The sequence below is a fragment of the Pituophis catenifer genome, unplaced genomic scaffold (genome assembly GCF_029215685.1).
Source record: "Pituophis catenifer annectens isolate HBS135680 unplaced genomic scaffold, rPitCat1.0.hap2 SCAF_4, whole genome shotgun sequence".
Lineage (NCBI taxonomy): Eukaryota > Metazoa > Chordata > Lepidosauria > Squamata > Colubridae > Pituophis > Pituophis catenifer.
This window is the reverse complement of record NW_027256884.1, coordinates 114,997,442-115,018,142: the sequence shown is the minus strand read 5'-3', so window position 1 is coordinate 115,018,142 and position 20,701 is coordinate 114,997,442. Positions and strand designations below refer to the sequence as shown.

The 20,701-nt window shown below is 34.8% G+C and overlaps 1 protein-coding gene across 2 annotated transcripts in view; it reads left to right on the top strand.

Moving 5' to 3' along the window:
- DYNC2H1 (dynein cytoplasmic 2 heavy chain 1) overlaps nucleotides 1-20,701 on the top strand; it is a 152,252-nt gene that overhangs the window by 71,003 nt on the left and 60,548 nt on the right. The window contains exons 56-69 of one of the 2 annotated variants that reach the window (XM_070943969.1): nucleotides 337-450; nucleotides 1,405-1,565; nucleotides 1,736-1,859; nucleotides 2,157-2,278; nucleotides 2,869-2,955; nucleotides 3,094-3,220; nucleotides 3,855-3,996; nucleotides 5,543-5,652; nucleotides 6,563-6,661; nucleotides 7,464-7,587; nucleotides 10,477-10,640; nucleotides 12,536-12,655; nucleotides 15,055-15,189; nucleotides 18,987-19,130. In XM_070943969.1, the coding sequence (XP_070800070.1) occupies nucleotides 337-450; nucleotides 1,405-1,565; nucleotides 1,736-1,859; nucleotides 2,157-2,278; nucleotides 2,869-2,955; nucleotides 3,094-3,220; nucleotides 3,855-3,996; nucleotides 5,543-5,652; nucleotides 6,563-6,661; nucleotides 7,464-7,587; nucleotides 10,477-10,640; nucleotides 12,536-12,655; nucleotides 15,055-15,189; nucleotides 18,987-19,130 (1,773 nt within the window). Of the gene's footprint in view, nucleotides 1-336; nucleotides 451-1,404; nucleotides 1,566-1,735; nucleotides 1,860-2,156; nucleotides 2,279-2,868; nucleotides 2,956-3,093; nucleotides 3,221-3,854; nucleotides 3,997-5,542; nucleotides 5,696-6,562; nucleotides 6,662-7,463; nucleotides 7,588-10,476; nucleotides 10,641-12,535; nucleotides 12,656-15,054; nucleotides 15,190-18,986; nucleotides 19,131-20,701 lie in introns of both variants that reach the window. The other variant, XM_070943968.1, reaches the window with a different exon arrangement.

Sequence of the window (20,701 nt, the reverse complement as noted above, 5' to 3'; positions counted from 1 at the left end):
GAACTGGTCAGAACCTGCTGAAACCCTCCTCTGACCCAAATCTGTATGAGACAACCTTTAGTAACTTGGACCCTTTGGTAAGTTACTGCTGTAAATGTTTCTTACAGAAGAAGAAATTATTTTCATCTTTATTGTCAAAAATATTCTTCAAATGTCATCTATTCTGTATATAGGTAGTCACCTAGTGCAGTTATTCAGTTTCAAAGAATGTATAAGAGTAATGTAAAATTTCTATGAAAGATACAAATCTCATGTTGTAAACAAAAATGGCTGCATTCACTCCGAAGAAACGTATAGGTGTCTGAACTGATGTCTTGACTAATGCCTGTCTTATAGGATGCAAGTGAACAAAAATCAGAAATGGAAAAAATAAAGCAGAAAATAGCCCATGAAGTAGTAAAAATTGAAGAAAGAAAAAAAATAATTGAAGATGAATTGAAAGAGGTTCAGGTAATCAATTTTTTTTAAAAAAAAATGATATTGCTATTTTATTAAGGAGTAGACTTTTCTTTAGTTTCTCTGTTATTTTTCTTTTGATACAATAAAGAGTAGTTAAGATTTTAAGAGTGTTTGAATAGTAATTGCCTTGAGTTATAGAAAACATTACATTAAAGTCTGAGAATATTCGTATCATTTCATATAACCTTCTGAAACAACTTCTGCTTTTATTATAGTACTGAGACAAGCTGGAATAATCATTAAGGTTAAATGTCGTGCACTTCTCGGGACAACTTCCATGCAGTGTTTATTTATTTTCTCAATTATGGAACATCAGCTATGGTTTTTTCAAGAAATTAAGAAGAGTAGTTTTCTTCATTTTATCATTGCTATATCTTTGTTTTCTTTTGGCCTATGTCTGGCAATTTTCCTAATAATATTGTTTGGCAATGATTCTTCATGTCTCTCTTTACTACATGTATTCCTTTTTAACTTTTACTGATTTTCTGATTAGTTCTTCTTAATTGATGTATTTTCTTCTTTTTCTTTTTAATATTTTAGCTATTTATGTCTTCCTAGTTTTCTGTTTTAGATCTTGATTGTTGTGGTGATTGTTAGTTCTTTAATACCGAAACTGTGTGGTTTCTAAATTTTGGTCCCAAATAGACAAGAGAACTCACAATTTCTGTCCCACTGGAAATAGAAAAACTATTGTGAAAGAAATGGTTTGGGAAGTAGAAATGATTTTGGAGAGTAAGAAAGTGGCTATAGTTAAGAACAAAGTAGGAAAATCAGGAGGAAAGGGTTAGTACCAATGATTATAGTGCCAGCATAGTAGTGAAATTTCAATCTTATGTCATCTATTTCGAATTACGAAGATATTGGTGAATTCTGTGATTAAAAAGTTAAGCTGATGTGTTAAAAATTAAGCTGCTTTAATACTTTGCCTTTTGTTTTCTGTTTTAGCCACTGGTTAATGAAGCTAAATTAGCAGTTGGAAATATCAAACCAGAATCTCTGTCTGAAATCCGTTCTTTACGTATGCCGCCTGATATCATTAGGGACATACTAGAAGGTGTCTTACGGTTGATGGGTATCTTTGATACATCGTGGGTGAGCATGAAGAGGTAATAGAAGATGACAATGTTCTATTTCTTTTGAAATCCTAATTTATTTTCATCTGAATGCCAGAAAAATCCTGCAATAATAACAATATATTATCCATAGATTGTACATTAACTATTTTCACTAAACGGTTTTCCCACATTAGAACGGTTATTTAATATGTATTCTGCAGTTTCCTTGCAAAAAGAGGTGTGAGAGAAGATATCGCAACATTTGATGCTAGAAATATTCCAAAGGAAATTCGTGAGAGTGTAGAAGATCTTCTAGCTAAAAATAAGGCATCTTTTGATTCAAAGGTAATTGGACATGTTTAACAAGTATTAATTAAATAAGTCACAGGTCATAATAGTTCATTGTTGAAACTACAGATACTTTACTCAATACATAATAATTTGCACAGCAATAGCTGGTGGAAAAAGAAAATGTTTTCATATTTATTTTTGCACAGTCAAAAGTTTATTTTTGGTTTTAAATTCCCCAAAATGCTGGTTTTTCAATGAATATCAATGGTAATATATTATTTCTGAGAGTATTTTAGATGTTACCACTGGTGCATATTATCTTCAGGTCACCTGTATGTTTGAATATTTCAGAATGCAAAAAGGGCCAGTACTGCAGCCGCACCTTTAGCAGCATGGGTTAAGGCGAACGTTCAGTATTCATATGTGCTAGAGCGAATTCAGCCTCTGGAAACCGAACAGTCTGGTCTACAAGCGTACGTAGTGTGTGAAGGATAAAGAGCTATGCATGTATTTATATCATTTTCATTATAATTCTGAAATGCAAGAGAACCATTACATTTAAAAGAGGTAAACTTTCCTTTCTTTGCCTGATTTGACAGAAGAAAGTTTGGCTCAAATTTTAAAAACAAATATATCCTCTTCTATGTTCAAGTCTGCTTTCAAAATACTGCCTGTTAAGCATCTTTCCTCAGAAAAAGTGGTGCTGTTTCTATATCCTATTTTGTGCTTTGTCTGCTTAGCTATTTTGTTTAGACGTATTGCTTAAAGCAGAGAATAGATTCAGAAGGAGCTTTCAAACTTTTTTAGGTCACTAAGGTTTTATTAGTTAAAATAAAATCCCAGAAACTGATCAAGACACAAAGCTTAAATGAAAGAAAACAGCGAGGTTTTGTTGCCTTTAGCATCCCTCCAGAATCCTATTATGCTATAGATTACTAATTTAGCATTGTTTGGTCTCTGAAAGAGACTGATAAAAATGCTAATTTCTGGCAATTGATTATTTTTTTTTATGTTACTGTTTGTTCTTGTCAACACTTCAATTAGTATTTTTAATATATTTTAGTAATCTCAGAAAAACAGAAGATAGAAAACAGAAGTTAGAAGATTTGCTTAATTCTGTTGGTCAGAAAGTGGCAGAATTAAAAGATAAGTATGTATTTAAGACTTGTTAATACTATTCTTATACCATTTTTGTATTAAATTAATACTTCCTTGTTGAAATGGAATTATACTTTAATTCAACTTGCCTTTATTAGTTGAATATCTTAAAAATGAAATTGGTATGCAGGTTCCAGGCCAGAACCAGTGAAGCTGCTAAACTGGAAACAGAACTTATGAAAGCTCAAGAGACAGTGAAAGCTGCAGAGATACTGATTAAACAGCTTGATAGGGAGCATAAAAGATGGAATGCACAGGTTGGTTATTAAACCTTCAGTTGATCCATATTTTTGCCATTTTACTTCAAAAGAAGTCAGTGTTTTATTCCAGAAAGCATTTTTGTGATTCTTGTTTCTTTGTGATGAATATGAAACTCCTTGCTGATTAATTAGGAAATAATTTTCTTTCATCCTCCAGCTTTATAGACGAAACCTTAAAATAGGCTGAACATTTTTAGAAAAACTAGAAGATATAGAAATCTTTCCCAAACCCAGAAAACAAATACCACAGAAATCTCAGTCCTGCCACATTTATTGCATGATTCAAATCCTTCTTCGATTCTGCAAAATATTAAGTACAGCCTTCAGCTATTAAAATGTTGCCCGCACCCGATTTAAATAATATCTTTCTGCTTATATATAGAAAAGAGGTAATTTAAAAAGTGAGCTCTTCATGCTAGTCCATTAAACAAACATTGGTACATAAGGAAGATGGTGAGTGTTTCCACACTATGCTGGTCTTTAAGATCCATTGTGTTTTTGGAGAGGAAGAAGCAAATTGCACAAACTGTGATTAACTCAACTTCCCCCTCTTTGCAAAGGTCTGGTTATTTAGCATATCAATATATTGACTAGCTACATCAATAAACAATCATATTGGAAATTGTTTCAGGTTTCAGAAATAGCGGATGAATTAAGTACACTGCCAAGGAGAGCTCAACTCTCTGCAGCATTTATTACTTACCTCTCAGCTGCACCCGAAGACCAAAGAAAAGCAAGCTTGGATTCATGGACAAAATCTGCCAGTCTTGAAAGTGAGAGTTGTTGTCATATTCTGCTTTTAAATTAGAGTTTTCATTGTTACACAAAATCTCAACATTAACATAAGTCTGTATTAAGTGATTAATGGGATGGGGGGAAAATATTCAATCCTAGGCAGCGACAGATGTTTCTCTATCAGGGTGCAAAGAGAAAATATTTCCTGCGAACTCCACATAGGCATCAGGAAGGGCATCTGGCCAGTAAACGCTCAATTCCATTCAATTGCCCTGACCTCGCCCCGAAGCAAGGGATTACAGAAGGGGTGTCAAACTCGTATTGTCACAGCAGCCTCACGTGAGGTATCGGGACTTTTTTCCCCTTCACTAAACCAGGTGGGGGCGTGGTCAGCACGTGACGCATCTGGCCCGCAGGCCCCGAGTTTGACAGCCCTGGATTACAGGGTTGCAAAAAGAAAAAAAAAGAAGCCCTGTTCTTTGACCAGTTTTCCCAAGAAATCAAAGATCATTGCCTTGAAGTGAAGTTCTATACCACCTTAAACACAATTTCTTATCAATTCCAAGGTTATAATCACAGGAGAAGTACAATAAAAAAAATTCCTGTTCTTCAGGAATGTGTGATTTTTGATATCAAGCTGAGCACAGAAAGGAAGAAAACATACACAGCCTTTCATCTTAAGTTAGTGAAAGAATAATGGTATAAGAATACTGTGTTCTTTGTAAGCTTTTGCTTTCTTCTGTCCCAAGGCAAGAAATGTCCTATTAGAATGATGGAAAAAAATATTTTTAGCATAAATATCTGTCCTCTGAGTGGCAAGGAAAATATTTTGTTCAATTTTAAAGGCTTCGGGAGTGGCAGGCAGAGGAATGAGATCTCATTGTTGTTAGGTCTTCCTTCTTTAGAGGAATCACATTTAGTAGTTTAGTCAAGTTCAGTTTTAAGGTTCAGTTGCAATAGGAGCAAAAATTTCAGTCAGGGTAATATTAAAATGTAATCTTGATCTGGATGGTTCTTGCTTACTACAAGCAGTTTCAGTCTTTCTGTATTACACTGAGATAAATAATGGGTTGCTCATAGAACATAAATTAAGTCTAATAAAATGTATTTCTTTCTGACTGTATAATTATAAGTTTGTTATGGATGGGTTCAGTAATCAAAATGTTTTTCTTCTTTTGTCTCTTTCCCTTTGTCATTTTCTCCCTCTTTTTTCTTTTAAAGCAGCTCATACATTTATATTTACACCAGTTTAAGGATTCTGTGATCTTAGACCTTGTTTTCAAGAACTGAAGTTAATGTTTGAATCCAGACAGATTTTCTGTTCCTCCTAGTTATATTTTATAAATGTTTTATAATCACTCTAAATCTCTCTAAATATATATTAAGTATATGTCATATATAGCACAGTCATTATCAACAATTCCTAAGGAAATGGTATTTGTACAGTATCATGAAGCAAATATGGCATAAGATATTATGTGATTTATTTGCAGTAGTGTATAAAAATTTTAGCTACTAATGAGAAATGTATAATGCCTAAGCAAACTTAGGAACATTAAAAAAAACCCTCTTTTTTCTTTTTAGAATTTGATCTTAGGCGGTTTCTATGCACAGAGAGTGAGCAATTGATTTGGAAAAGTGAAGGTTTGCCCTCTGATGATCTGTCAATAGAAAATGCTCTTGTAATACTTCAGGTAAATTGTACTTTTATTATTATATTTTGGAAATGGCACTTAAGTAGCATGCATTCACATTTACCAAAGTTTAGATCAAGACTTTGTGAGCCGGTTCTACTCCCAAAATCTGCCTGACTAATACCTGTGCCTTCCAATCTCTAAAAATTCTGGGTTGGATGACAAAAGTCTGAAGCTGTGATTGACTCACATTTATTTGACTATACATAGAATAAAATAAAATCAGAAAAGCAGTGGTCAGAATGCAGTATTGGAGGCTAACTCTTCCGACTGTCAGCAGTTTGTTCCTGACTGGCTCAAGGCCTTCCATCCTTCCGAGGTCGGTAAAATGGGGCCCAGATTGATGGGGGCAATATGCTGACTTTGTAAACCGCTTAGAGAGGGGCTGTAAAGCACTATAGAGCAGTATATAAGTCTAAGTGCAATTGCTGTTGCTCTTAGGTTACTTAATTCTAGATCTTGGATTGATGACAAAGAAGTCACTTCTTGTTTCTTTATTTCTTTGATGAAATATTTACAGATATCCTTTTCTGATATTTATGGAGAGTTGGAAGTCAAGAAAACCTATTAATGCTAGATTGCCTTATCTGAGGATGGTTTGGGAAGGTTTTTTTTTCATTTACAAATCTAAGTTACCATTAAGTAATTAAAAATCTGAAATGCTAAATATCAAAGAAGTGCAAAAGATTTTCATTTCTAAAAAGTAGGATGAGTCATAATTTTTTTGACTAGTCAATTATATTACTAATGTTATTTTCTTCCAGTGTACATTATCTAAATAATTGCCAGTGCCCATATTTCAAATGTTTCTTTAGTATTGTGGAAAAAGATAGAGAGATATTTAAATGTAATTTTATTCCTGAATGTTTTTCTTATAAAATAAAACACTACTCTCTCTCTCTTTAAACAGAGTAAAGTTTGCCCATTTTTGATAGATCCTTCTTCCAGAGCTACAGAATGGCTAAAAACACATTTGAAAGAATCACGCTTGGAAATTATCAACCAACAGGTAATAGTTGAACCTTATAAATAGTTCTGGATTGCAGTAGAAAGAATACTTCAATCATTCTTTCATTTAAAATGATTGACCAAGAAAAGGAGAACTTTTATGTAGTTAATTACATTGATTATATTATCAGCTTTGGAAACTAATAATTTTTCATTTTCTCAGTGGAGGGCAGTAAGAAGTGGCATATTTTAAGGCCGAGCTAGCTAGTTTTATGGGTGGTAAAAAGCAAAAGTGAAAGTAAAAAACTCCAAAAGGATATCTTTATCACATTGAATAATTTTTTTAAAACTTCACATAAACATTGAGGGGGAGAAGTGAGAATTTAACCAAAAAAATTATGGGATCATAGTGGATAAATCTGTAAAAACCTAGTTTGCATGCAACATAGATGTGTTGACTTCCACCTTTGTGCAAAACTGTTGAGGCATCTGTAATATATAAATAACTAAAATGTATTCAACTAAGTCATTATTGTTTGCTTGCTATATCTAGAAATACAGAATCAGACATTAGATCTACAGTCATGGAATACTTCCTTTTACTCTGTGATCTATTTGGGGAGGGCATCTACACTTATACTACATTTTCTCCTTATTTATCATGATAGCTTAAATTATAGTTTGGTCTAGCTTATTTTTCCCCCCCAAGAAAGTAGAGATTTTGGAGTGAAAATTCTAATGTTATATTTAAAATGGCAAAAAGGAGTGGAGAACATTATACAAGCATAGTTCTGGCAAGAATAGTTTCACTGTATTTTGTATTTTATAAAAAATTGTATTGTATAAAAATTTCATTTTTGCAGGATACAAACTTTATTAATGCCCTTGAATTGGCTGTGAGATTTGGAAAAACTCTTATTATACAGGAAATGGATGGGGTTGAGCCTGTGCTTTACCCTCTGCTTAGAAAAGATCTTGTTGCACAAGGTAAATTTCAAACTTAGTATGTGGTGTTATGTGTAACTATTGTTTTGATTCTCAGGTAAAATATTGAATGAAAAAGATTTATTTGCAATCTGTTACCCATGTTTACTATTATATTTGTCTAACATATATTCTACAAATTGTGTCAGTTTGTTGACCTAATGGCATCCGTCAACAAAACATTCCACTTCTTCATCTTCTTCACCTGAGACATTAGGTGGGAGCAGAAATCTGTTCATAGAATCATAGGCAATTGAGTTCAACTTCCTGCTCAGGACAGGGATCTGAACTAGAGTATACTTCATTGTTAGTTGCCCATCAGAGCTAGCATTGTCAAGTGTTAAGGCATCAGCCTAGAACAGGGGTGTCAAATTCACGGCGTCATGGCGTCATCATGTGACATATCGGGACTTTTTCCCCCTTCGCTAAATGGGGCGTGGGCATGGCCAGCGTGTGACACATCTTGCCGGTGGGCCGGGAGTTTGACAGCCCTGGGCTAGAAAATGGAGGGCTATGAGTTACTAGTTCCGCCTTGGGCATGAGAGCTAGCTGAATGATTTTAGGCCAGTTATTCTCTCTCAACCCAATTCTCCTCACATGCTTGTTGCTATGGGGAAAATAGGTTGAGGAAGAGTATTATGTTCACTACCTTTTATAAAAAAAAAATAAAGGCAGGATAAAAATATCTAAAGGAATAAATAATCTCTATTACCACTTTTACGAGGGTAAGAGGGTAGAAAAGACAAGTCACACGGCGAGGGTAGAAAAGACAAGTTGCACGGAAAGGGATGGAACACAAATGAAAATAATCTAAATCAATAATTGAAATTTATATGAGTATATGTTTTATCCTACAGATATGAGGGCAGCAAATGAAATTGATTTCAACACTATGACTTCTCTCCTATTTGGTTTAGAATTTGGAATAGTGGAATGTAGAATGAATGTTCAAGTAGTCCTTGATATACCAAAATTGGGACTGGAGTTTCATGTCTTTGGGGCCATGAGTCAGGACACCACATTGACTAAATACAATTTTGCAACTGTTCTTTTGACAGTTGTTAAGCAAATCATCAGAGTCATTAAATGAATCATATATCATAAGTCATAAGAATGAACCTATTTTATTCAATGGGTATTTTTGCTGTGAAAAAGGGGAAAAAACGTACAAAATTCAGTCATGAGATCGTGGAATGTTACAACTGGTCATAAAGGCAAGTTGCCAAGTGCCAGAAATGTGATCACATGACTATGTGGTGGTACAGCAGTTGTAAGTAACTTTTTTCAAATCCATCGTAACTTCTAATATTGTTAAGCTACCAGTCGTAAGTCGAGAACTACTGTATTCTTAATATTTGTGCTAACTTTTTTTTTTCATTCGGTACTGATCTCAGGGTCTTCAGACTCCGAAGTGATTTATTTGATGAAATAGTAACAATTTTGCCCTGCAGAATTTCCCCCTGACCTTAATTTGCAGATGGCCTTTCCTGTGATATGTAATCATGGATACCGAACATAATTTTTTCTTTATCTTGCTTCTGACAGTTATGTATGATTGCTTCACAGTGCTGTATAAAAAAAAAATAACATGTATTTTTGGTGAGTTGGTACCTATCCTATTTAGGATTCTACATGTTACAATATGCAGGTGAAATTTATGTCACAAGGTAGTAAACCAAAGCACAAACTTTATTTGAACAATCTGCAGATGATAGGTTTTCCTAGGGTTGTGTTGAGCGTCTTTGCTCTTAGGTAGAGGAGGACAATAATTGCTGGCCATAAGATTTTTCACTATTCTTCCTATATTTCAAAGAAAAAAGTTCTGTATTTTCACATATTTTTTTTACTTGATTGTATATTTCAATGCTCTGATGTTTTTGTACGTGCTTCCCTATGTGCCAATATATCACCATAGTTTTGAATGCTACACTGGTTACCTGTTAGTTTTAGATATTTAAGATATTAGATTCCTCCTTTAAAACCCTTCATGATTCAGGATCTGACTATCTGCAGGAATGACTTCTCCCTACTACTAATATCTTCTCAGCTGATTACATCAAGTATGGTGAACTCTGTGGTCCCTTACTGCAGGGACCATAGAAGGACACCTTTTGAACCACTTCCCTCTTTGCAATAGCAGTCCTGCAGACATCCAGATTGCTTTTAGTATTCAAAAAGTCCACTAAGGCCTTGATATTACTGGTCCATCTAACAATGGAAGGAGTTTTAATTTTGGTGGTGTTGATTCCTATAGATGGGAGTATGTGGGATTATGTGGATTCGTACCTACTTTTCAATTTTAATCTGAGTAACAGAGTAACACAGACTGTAATTGTACATCATTCAGAATTAGATTTGACTGGAATGTGTCTTCTGGACATAAGTTCTTATTTTTAAGACTACTGACTGAGTCTTGTAGAATTTGTAGTACGGAACTTTTAAAGGTCACTAAGTTGCCTTTTCTATACTAGGAAAACTAAGATTCACCAAGTCTTATTTAGAATAGGTTCATTGAAATTAACAGCCAAGAATGCATCTTTTCTAAACATGAAATCTGAGTAAACAAGACATCAGAATGAAAGTAATCAAGGATGGATAGTGAATGATTTATCTGCCTATTTTTTCATGGTTGATTTTAGCCTTTTCACCCTGATGCTGACCTAGCTATGCTGGGACAACTCCTATAATTTCCAATCAGCATGATCTTTGCTTCACATAGGAAATCATGATACTGACTGTTTTTGTTATTATTACTGATTTTTGGTTGTATACAACAATTAAGCCTTTGCTTTTTTTAAAAAAAGTATCTTTTTTAACACTAGGATTTAGAAGGTTTCTGTTCTAAATATTGTACGTTATTTTCGTTACTGGTGTTTTTCCCTTTTCCTATAGGACCCCGTTATGTTGTACAGATAGGTGACAAGATAATAGACTATAATGAGGAATTCAACCTATTTCTGTCAACCAGAAACACAAATCCATATATTCCACCTGACGCAGCATCTATTGTTACCGAGGTTAATTTTACAATTACCCGTAGTGGCTTAAGAGGGCAGGTAAGAATGCACATCTCCAATAAGATTCTCTTCATTTTAATAAAATGATACCTTAAAAGGATTTATATAATTTACTTTAAAAATCTTGTGGGTTTTTTAAAAATATAATTCCAGTTTCTTCTCTCTTCGTTTTACCTTGTGCCTACTGGTGCTGTTAAGCTGAGATACAAGCAGCTTTTAATTAGCTTGTTCACTTTTTTTCACTGCATTGGGAATTATTTGCAAAAATGGATGAAATTTCTTTTGCATTCTTAAAAATTTACAAACTTTACAGATTAAGATTTGAGAAGACTTAAGAATGTCCAGCTAGTTGCATATGGGCATGTATTCCTTTCTTTTCATTCTCTTAGTCTTCCTTTTGTTGCGCTGAAGATAAATCATTAGAGCAAATATTAGAATATGTATGCAGCAGTCTTATGTGAGTTTAAAAATATTATTTATTGTATTTCTAGAATGACAATTTACAAGGATCATAATATTTTTTAGGTTTAGGAGAATGGGGAGATGCTAATTATCAAACATCTTAAATTTAAATTTGTATTGCTATTATACAAAAAATTAACTTATACAAGTAAATATATAAGCAAATTATACATATACTGATACGTATATTTATTTACATTTTTAAATAATTAATGGATCTTTTTAACTATTAATGCATGAAATACAGAATAAAGAAAGATACATTTCTCACTCTGCATTTCTCACTGTCTCTGTGTCTTTTGATGTGCTGGTTTTGCTTACCCTATATTTAGAGATATAAATTTAGAATGTTACTACATTTCATGCTCTTAAAATTTATTGAAATCTATAGGAAAATAAGTTGGTTTGACAGCAGTGGGAGTGAAAGCGTTCTTGAACAAAGGAGCTTCCTTGCATTCATTAGGCATTTCTCTAAAATAGCATGAATGAAAAATAACGAAATGCAAGAAAGGAGAATTGATAGGATTCAGTAAGAACAACTTGTATGAGGAAAACTTTCTATTCACAAAACATCTTTGGATACAAAACATGTAAAAAGAGAAGTATTAAGTTGTTTAAAACAACAGCAGTAAAGACAATTTTCATCTTAGCTGTGGGACTGCCTCTCCTATTCATCCAGTTAAGTGTCAGACCTGGAAGCCATCTTTTACATTTGGGTCTTCAGGACTGCCACATTTTCTACTGTGGGAAATTGGTAGGAGGGATTGCATAGAGTATGGGTGATTTATAGTCAACATAAAATTCCTTTCTAGAGAGTCAAAGACGCCTTGCCCTGGCACGGATGACTGGGAGATATCTCCAGTTTGGATGGTCGATGATTGGACCATGTGATGGACATGTGGGTCCTGGGCAGAGACTTGAACTTTCACTTGGGTGGGGAAAGGTGGATATTCAGATTCGGGTTTTCCCAGATGTGCCAATATGACAACATCATTAAAAAGGAACTTTGAGGAAATTCAATCCTTAAAGTCTTCTTTTGTTGTGGATGTTACTTTGCACCCTGACAGTAGGGTAGGCATGCTCCTTTCCTTAAATGTTGCCAATTAGTGGGACTTAAGCTATAATGTTCTTTGTAGCCTGTCCCCACTTTGGAACACTCTTCCCCCCAAAACCATCCAGTCCTCACCATTCTGGTCTTCTATAAAGTCTGGAAGACTGGGATTTTCCTGTAGCCATTGGGGTAGCTATTGGCTGGAGCTGAGGAAAGCTTTCTGTGGGATAAGAAAGGTTTGTTTTTCTTTGGGGGTGCTAGGGGAATTTTAATATTGGTTTTGTGCTTTTTATTGTTTTATTATTGTTTCTAAGCTGCCCAGGTTTATGATAACATAAGATGGGAGGCTATATACAGTAAATACTAAACAAATAATGCTTGTGTACTCATCTGCCTTCTCAAAAACACCTTGGCCTTCCAGCTTTTAGCTTTGACTATCCAACATGAAAAGCCAGATTTGGAAGAACAAAAAACAAAATTATTACAGCAAGAAAAGGAAAAGAAAATACAGCTGGCAAAACTCGAAGAATCTCTTTTGGAGGTAACAGATATCAATCTCACATGAACATTTTTTATGTAACTTTGTTTATTGCAAGGAGCCATCCAGGTGTAATCTGCTTTTTTTTTTTTTTTTTTTTTTTGAGATGTTTCATCCACTAATAGACTGGTTGTTATTGAATAGATTAAAACTGCAGTTGTCTCTGAATTTCCTGATTTTTTTCCCTTAAATACTTCAGATTAGCGCTTTATCTATGAAAGATTCAAGGAATTTTCTCCCATTCTGAAAATCTCACCAAGGTATATTAGATGGTGTCCTCCCATTTTTCTGAAGATCCAAGGAATGCTGTCCTCCTCCTGTTTACTTCCCAGAGACATATTAACCCAAGTTTAAAATATCCTTGTACCAATGAGGTTGCACAACATTCACTAAAGCATCTATGACTTTCCAGGTAGCTGTGTAGCTACTTTGGAAACTACTCTTAATTATCTTTGCAAATGTGCAGAGCCACCCCACTTCCTTTTTTTTTCTCCTAGAAGAGTGAACTTGGTTGCAGGCACATAGCTGAGAACAATTTTCAAAGAAATTGGGTGAACCTAGAAAAACACACAACTGTTATAATGTTTTTTTAAGTACTTTGCACACACTCCGGCATATTTTGAAATCACTATTTCAAAGGATTTGAACAGCTCAGACATTTTACATGAAAAAGTACAGTAAATGTTTCTTTTTTTTATTATGTGGAAATATTTAAATGCATGAAATTATGCTATTAGTAGTTTTATAGGCAAAATCTAGCAATCGTTAGCTTTTAGGATGAATTGCTGTTGCACTCGAAATTTATTCTTTGAAAAAGTAATTGGAATGGGAAATATTTTTAACGGCCGTAACATTTTTCATTTTGCCATGAATTCTTTTATAACTGTTACAGTTGCAAATGCATTTTAAACCCCTCAAGATGAAAAGTGCTGGTTTATTATTCTTTCCAAGCCAGCAAAATATTGGAAAGAAATGATGTAAAGAACTGTCATACTTTATCAGTCAGATAATTCTCTGGAAACGAAACAGAAAAGGATCAAATTTGGTGTGAGAAGAAATTGGCAAAGGAAAAATCAACTTCAGCATTAGGCTGGATCTAGATAGGGATCTGATAATTAAAACATCCCCCAAATGTCTACACTGCAAACTATGGAAGAGACATATGGATTGTGGTCTAGAATGTTGGGGACTACATCATTCTAAGCTCTCTTCCTTCCTTTTTCCCAATCAAAGGAACCAGAGCAGAAACAAACAAAATGTTAAAAAGTTATAATATTTATGTAGTTACTTACAAAGTACATCTCAATTATATTAAAGTAACCAAAATATCTTTACAATCCCCAAGGGATGTCACAACTTTTGAGCACCCCTAATGTTTGGAAATTAGAAGTTGAAAAAATTTGACACGTCCTAGCCCCATGATGGCGAACGTATGACACGGGTGCCCGAAGCGGCATGTGGAGCCATGTCGCCTGGCACGCGCGGCGTCGCCCATTCCTCTTTGGGTTTCTGGCATGCATGCACGCACGCACGCACAATGATAAGCTGGCCTTTTTGCATGCGGCAGTGCGGAAATTAGAAGAGCACGTCTTCCGTTTTCCTGTGTGAGCATGTGCATCGGCCAGCTGATCGTCACATGTGCATGCTCACCAGAAACTCGGAAGAGTAGCTGGCTGAAACCGGAAGTTCAGTAGCTGAAAACGGAAGTTCATTTTCAGGCGTGCGCATGCACCCTGGGAAGCTCCTCTTCCGGGTTGTGGCCCAGACACACGAATGCTCCCTTTTCGGCACTCAGTACTGAAAAGGTTCGCCATCACTGCCCTAACCTATCCTGTCCTGTGCACATGAGCATGTAGCTACTACCTATAGAGAGCCTAGAAGAATTCAAAAAGCATTCACTCACCATTTTACTATATATGAGTATATAAAATTTCTTTGGCATAGCTCATGGCCAATGTTTTCATAAGGCATACTATATACAATGACTTTTCTAAATGGCCTGGTTGATTGAAATGATTACGTAGTGTAACATTTTAAAAATTTTGTGGTTATTGTGAGTTTGTTGGGTTTTTTTTTCCTTCATGTTTGAAATTTCAAGCCAGGAATTATGAGAAATTAGTAGAATTAATTTTGATTATGCTTAAAATAAACATAAGTTCAAAATATGACCAATGTTGTTTTAGATACAGGTAATGCTGAATTTTGGAAGAGAGCAGGAAAAATTCTTACATTTAGTATATTGTTTCGTATCTCCCCACAAAACCCTGATTAAGGAGCATTTGAAAGATATGACATATTAACCAATTGTGATCCATTCAGACAATGTAGATTTGAATATCTTTATTATCTGTCGATGATTTAAAGCATTCCAAAAATTGAAAGAATTTTTGCTGTTGTTGTAGACGCTTGCAACTTGTAAGGGAAATATACTTGAAAATAAGGATCTGATTGAATCTCTGAATCAAACTAAAGCAAGTAGTGCCCTCATCCAAGAATCTCTTGTTGAGTTTTATAGACTTCAGATTTCCCTTGATCAGGTAGGTATTTGGTTTGGTTTATTAGAGTATATATTAGTTAAATAACATGTTTTATTTTAGCTCCCAATGGATTAATAAGTTCAAGAACTGGATTCCGCTGTCTGTTAGTAAATCTTCTGTGGTCTCCTAAGGTTATTTTCAACCTAAACAGTTTTATCCAGTGGGGAAATCCAATTTTTTTACTACCGGTTCTGTGGGCGTGGCTTGGTGGGCATGGTGTGGCTTGGTGGGCGTGGCTTGGTGGGCGTGGCAAGGGAAGGATACTGCAAAATCTCCATTCCCACCCCACTCCAGGGGAAGGATATTGCAAAATCTCCATTCCCACCCCACTCTGGGACCAGCTAGAGGTGGTATTTGCCGGTTCTCCGAACTACTCAAAAATTCCACTACCGGTTCTCCAGAACCTGCTGGATTTCACCCCTGGTTTTACCATGTCATTTCACCATGAAAAACATCAAACATAGTCTATTTTAAAATAATCCATTTGTGTGACACATCCCAAAAAAGGCAAAGTTATGGTGTTTTCAATGGAGAAAATATTGCAATATGACTCATTAGATCCCATATAGAACTGAACGGTTTCTATATTCCTTTTTTTTTTTTTTTTTTTGATAGCTTTCAGTGATGAAGCAGATAATATAACTAAAGTTCTGCTCTGGACGAACATTAATGTATTTTTTTTATTATATCTGGTATACATTTATAGATTTGAAAGACAGTTTGAAAAGATAAGGTTATCCTGATTAGCTTCTTTCATATATCAAGTAACATATATTAATTAGAAGAACCTATCACAAATGTATGCGAGTAAAAAAAAAACCCCCAGGATTTTAGGTTCACAGAGCCTTATGTTAAATATTTTTGTTTCTCTTGCTCATATCAGAGTAAAATATAAAAACGATTATCATTTTTATAAATATTATTTATTTTATTTCTATAACTGCTCATTGCTATAAGTGTCTTTGGGCAGTGTATATCATTAAAAACATAAACACAAATTAAAATGATTAAAGCAATAGAAAATAAATATACATGGTCACCTAGTAGAACTATTGCCAAGGAATATTAATACACCCCAAAAATAGGGTCCTGAACACATTGGGAGGCCCAGGCTCAGGCATACAACCAGGTCTTCCTGGCCTTATGAAAGGCCAACAGGATTAGAGTCATCTGGCAGGGGCTATAACAAAGAAACCACATATTCTGGTCCTCACTAGTTGACAATCTTTGAATAATGGTACCCATAACATTCTCAACCTGCCAGATTGAATTGGGTGGTAGAAACAACTGGGAAAATATAAGGAAAAACGAAATGTTTTTATTAAGGCTTTCAAGTCAAATAGAGGTCCAACATGTCTAATCCATTGTGACAGTATATCTAACCTTGGTTGAACTTTAGTTAAGAGCAATCCAGTCAGGCTTGATTCTTGCAACTTTATGGTCAAATGTTTACTGTATCTACTTCTCTCTGATGATAACTTGTTTTAATTCTAATATTCCTTTGGATGCTTTCCATCTGTCTTATCAATTGTCTTTCTATTCTACTTTTCTCATCTTTATCAAACAAAATAACCCACTGTCCACTTGTATCACATAGCCAAGATACCCAGATTTCTCTTTGCTGACTGTCACCCTGGTTTTGACATCTGCAAGGGCTCAAGAGAGCCTTTAATAATACTGTCTATTTTATTGATAATTACTTGCAATACTTTCAAATAGTATAAAAATTATTTTAAACCAGGGATCCTCAACCTCTGGGCTGTGGCCCACTAGTGGACATTGAGCTGCTTGCAACCGGGCAAGCGCATGCATGCACATCCCCATTTACCCAAACAGCGTGTGAGCATGTGTATGTGCAGTTGCTCACTCCATTTGCATGAGAGGCAGGCTTGCATCCATGCTGCTGGTGCAAATGGAGCTGTGTGCACGCACTTACTGGTCGCTAACGCAGAACTATCCCCTCTCTCCCTCCACCCATCCACAAAGCTGGAAATGTTGGGGAATTAACTCTGTTCTAAACAATTAAAAGTTTACTAACGAACTAGAAACACTTAATACAGAATGTAATTTCCCCCCTCTTTAAAAAGGTATGTCAAGAAAATTTTTCTTTCATGCTTATATGTAAACTGGTTAATTTATCACAAAGATACTAGTATGTGTCTTTTCCTTTTATATGTCTATCACCTTTTTCTTTCTCTCATTTTATTTTGTCCAACTATCAAGAACTGTTTTTCTCTTTAATGCCTGCCTCACTGCATTTCCTATCAGGAAGTGATCCATTAAGTCTTGACTTGCTGCAATATAATACAATTCATGTACTAGTAGATAAATTCCTCAATTAATAGAAACCTGCAGGTTAATGGGAAATGTGAGAAGAAATCTTTTCCTATAATTCTTGCAATAGAATGATTTAGTTGTGAAATTTCAGAGTTCATTGAAAGTACAGTGGATTAATTCACAAATAGTTCCTGAGTAGATATCTAGCAAGAGCAGTTCAAAATTTCTCTTGAGGGTTTTGGGTACATCCAGTTATATTTTAGACTTTGGTTACGATAGAAAATCCATATGCCAAATCACAGATGGCATTTTAAGCTCTTTGGAATTTTAAAGTGGTTTTCCATAAATAGCCCAACACTAAATTACCAGTTCACTCCTATGTTATACATTCCCATCTGTTTTCTTTCCTGATTGCTTAAATGGTTGTTCAGCAGTTATATTGTAAGTCTGAAAACTTTATGAAACATTATTTATCAGAACAGGAACCTATGGGAGGGGGCAAGTGATGTATTTTGTGTAATAATATCATCATTCAAATACCCTGATTTAAATACATGCCATTATTGAGCCAGTAGTACAGAATGCCAGCATTTGCATCAGGACTGTTATTTATTTAATAAAATTTATAGCCCATCTCGATCCCGAAAGAGTCTGTTGGTGAACAGCAGAAAGAAAGAAACATTTAGTAAGGTAATAACCCAAAGAACCCTAGTACAATTTCATTTGATTTCATAAGATGACATATGACAATCAAGATAAAGGCATAATGGATTCCAACATGCTTACATAATCCCAGGAGGTTTAGGGCTTCACATACCACCAATGGGAAAAGTTGCAGTGGGTAGGAACTATAATTGAAAAGGGTTTTTTTTTTCCCTTCACTTATCTTTTTCATACCCCATGTACCACTCAGCAGGTAAGCACTGTTGGCAGCTCTTCTCTAAATGTCTGGACCAGATGGGCAGATTCAGTTTAGCCAGCGTTCAGTGGTATGCTGAGTAAGGCATTGAAGATAATGACCAGTACTTTGATTTGGGCCCAGACATTTACTAATAATCAATGCAGGAACTTATTCTACATGGGCAGTGGTGTCTTATAAACAATAGCTTACCAACAATTTTGTGCTAACTGCCTTTTCAAGATTTCAAATTACTAGGATTCATATATGTGTCTGAATTTTTATTAATCTTTTTATCTATAGTGGATTGTAGCCAATATTGGCTATTGTAAATGATGTAGAAATATAATAGATTCTTGTGCATCCTCTCACCTCTTCCAACTTCTAAGATGCTATTAGTCAATATTGGGGCAAGGGTGATTGCCCATTTGGCTAGAACTGGCTGTCTAACAAAACATAAATATTTTGCTTTGTCATATGCACACATGAATGCATGTTGACATTGATAAAGTACCTTCTATTCTATTGAATTGTATATTATTTGTATTTTTTATTTCAATTTGTGCATGCATCTCCAATAGGTGGCAATAGAGCTCTAACATTTAATCTTCTTTATTTTCAGGAAAGGGATGCATATCTCACTCTGGCTGAAAGTGGCAGCAAGATGTATTTTATTATTTCTGACTTGTCCAAAATTAATAACATGTATCGTTTTAGTCTGGCTTCTTTCCTAAGACTTTTTCAAAGGGCTCTACAAAGTGAAGTGGTATGTGCCAATAGTTCAAACCAGTGTATGTGTGTATCTCCTCTCTCTCCTCACACACACATACACACACTTGCTGCATTTACCTTTTTTGCCTCCAGGACTAGAAATAAGGTTGGCTAAAGTAACATTTAAAGAAAAGAAATAAAGGAACTCCTTCCATTAGTGATTGCACACCATTGATACCGAGCATATTGCACCATAATCAGTGTATTTGAAGGAATAGTTGAATATTTGTATAAAATTACCTGACAAAAGACCTAAATAAAACACACAATTTTCTTTGGCTAAACAAAGCATAGTTCCATAGTCAAGAGATTCTATTTATGTAAATACAAGTTCTTCACTTATATCTTAATTTTCAAACAACATTCTTTATTAACGGTCTCGGCCCAGTACCACAATTCATTTTTAAATTAAGCATTTTTACCTATAGGAGGACAGTGCAGACTTTTTATAGGGTTTGTTTGTCTGTTTTTAAATTACAGGTAGGTAGTCTACAGCCTGAAAGCCACATGCACTCCTAAGCCCTTATTTTAAAGGCACTACAGCTTCCACCAGTTCTAATGCTTGAAGCTGGTGGTGATATTTTCTGCAATTTTTATAGGAAGCCCATGAAAACATCAGCACAAGTCCTAAAATGAACTTAATACTGGTTAGAAAACAAAGACCTGAAAATTTCTTTTAAAAACATCAAGAAAAAATCCCCAACATGGTTCATTTGAATCATTATCCCTCCCACTATTTCCCTTAGACTCCTCTAAAACATTAACAGTGACCCTCATACATTAAAAACTTTTAATCCCAGGATACTTTGTAACAGTATGTTGACGTTGGGTCTTTTCTTAAAAAGCAAGTTCATAAATTATCCAAAGAATTCTATGTTTTTCTAGAAACGCTCAAAGTATCTCTGTTGATACTTTGGTAACAACCGTCACTATCATGATAACTCCAAGTGGTGCAAGAGATAGTTCCAAGATCACAGGTGAAGGCAAATGTATAAAGAATTTGAAGTCCAAGTTCTATATTCTATAGAGATTTACCACAGATGTAATCTTTTCTCCAATCTTTGCACCTATCTAAGAACTGTCTAAGTTTTTAACTGTCTAACAATGCCTTAAAAATATTTACTCAACAAACTTGAAAGAGGGCCGTTCTATGAATGTTTTTCTACTCAATGCTTTGGATTTGAACCAAAGCATAGATCCTCTACCGGTAGTAAAATATAATACACCTGGTTGCAACAGTCTGAGAGCCAGATTTGGAATCCAAATTGGCAGATTTCACTTTCAGAAGTGCCAAAATGGCAGTAAAATAAGCGATTTTCCGCAGCCAAGAAAGAAAATTATGAATCAAATAGTTGCTTTCTTTCATAACATCAAAAGCACACCTACATTACAACTGATAGTCAGGAACTGATCAGGTAGTGAGAAAGCATGCTTATTAGTATCTTAGACAAATCTTACTTCTCTTTCTTTTGTTCACGAAGTGTGGCTGGATGAATGATTGGAACATTTCTTCTGTTGGTTTGGATGAAGCAAACCCATATAGATTTCTGTCTGAATCAGAGTATA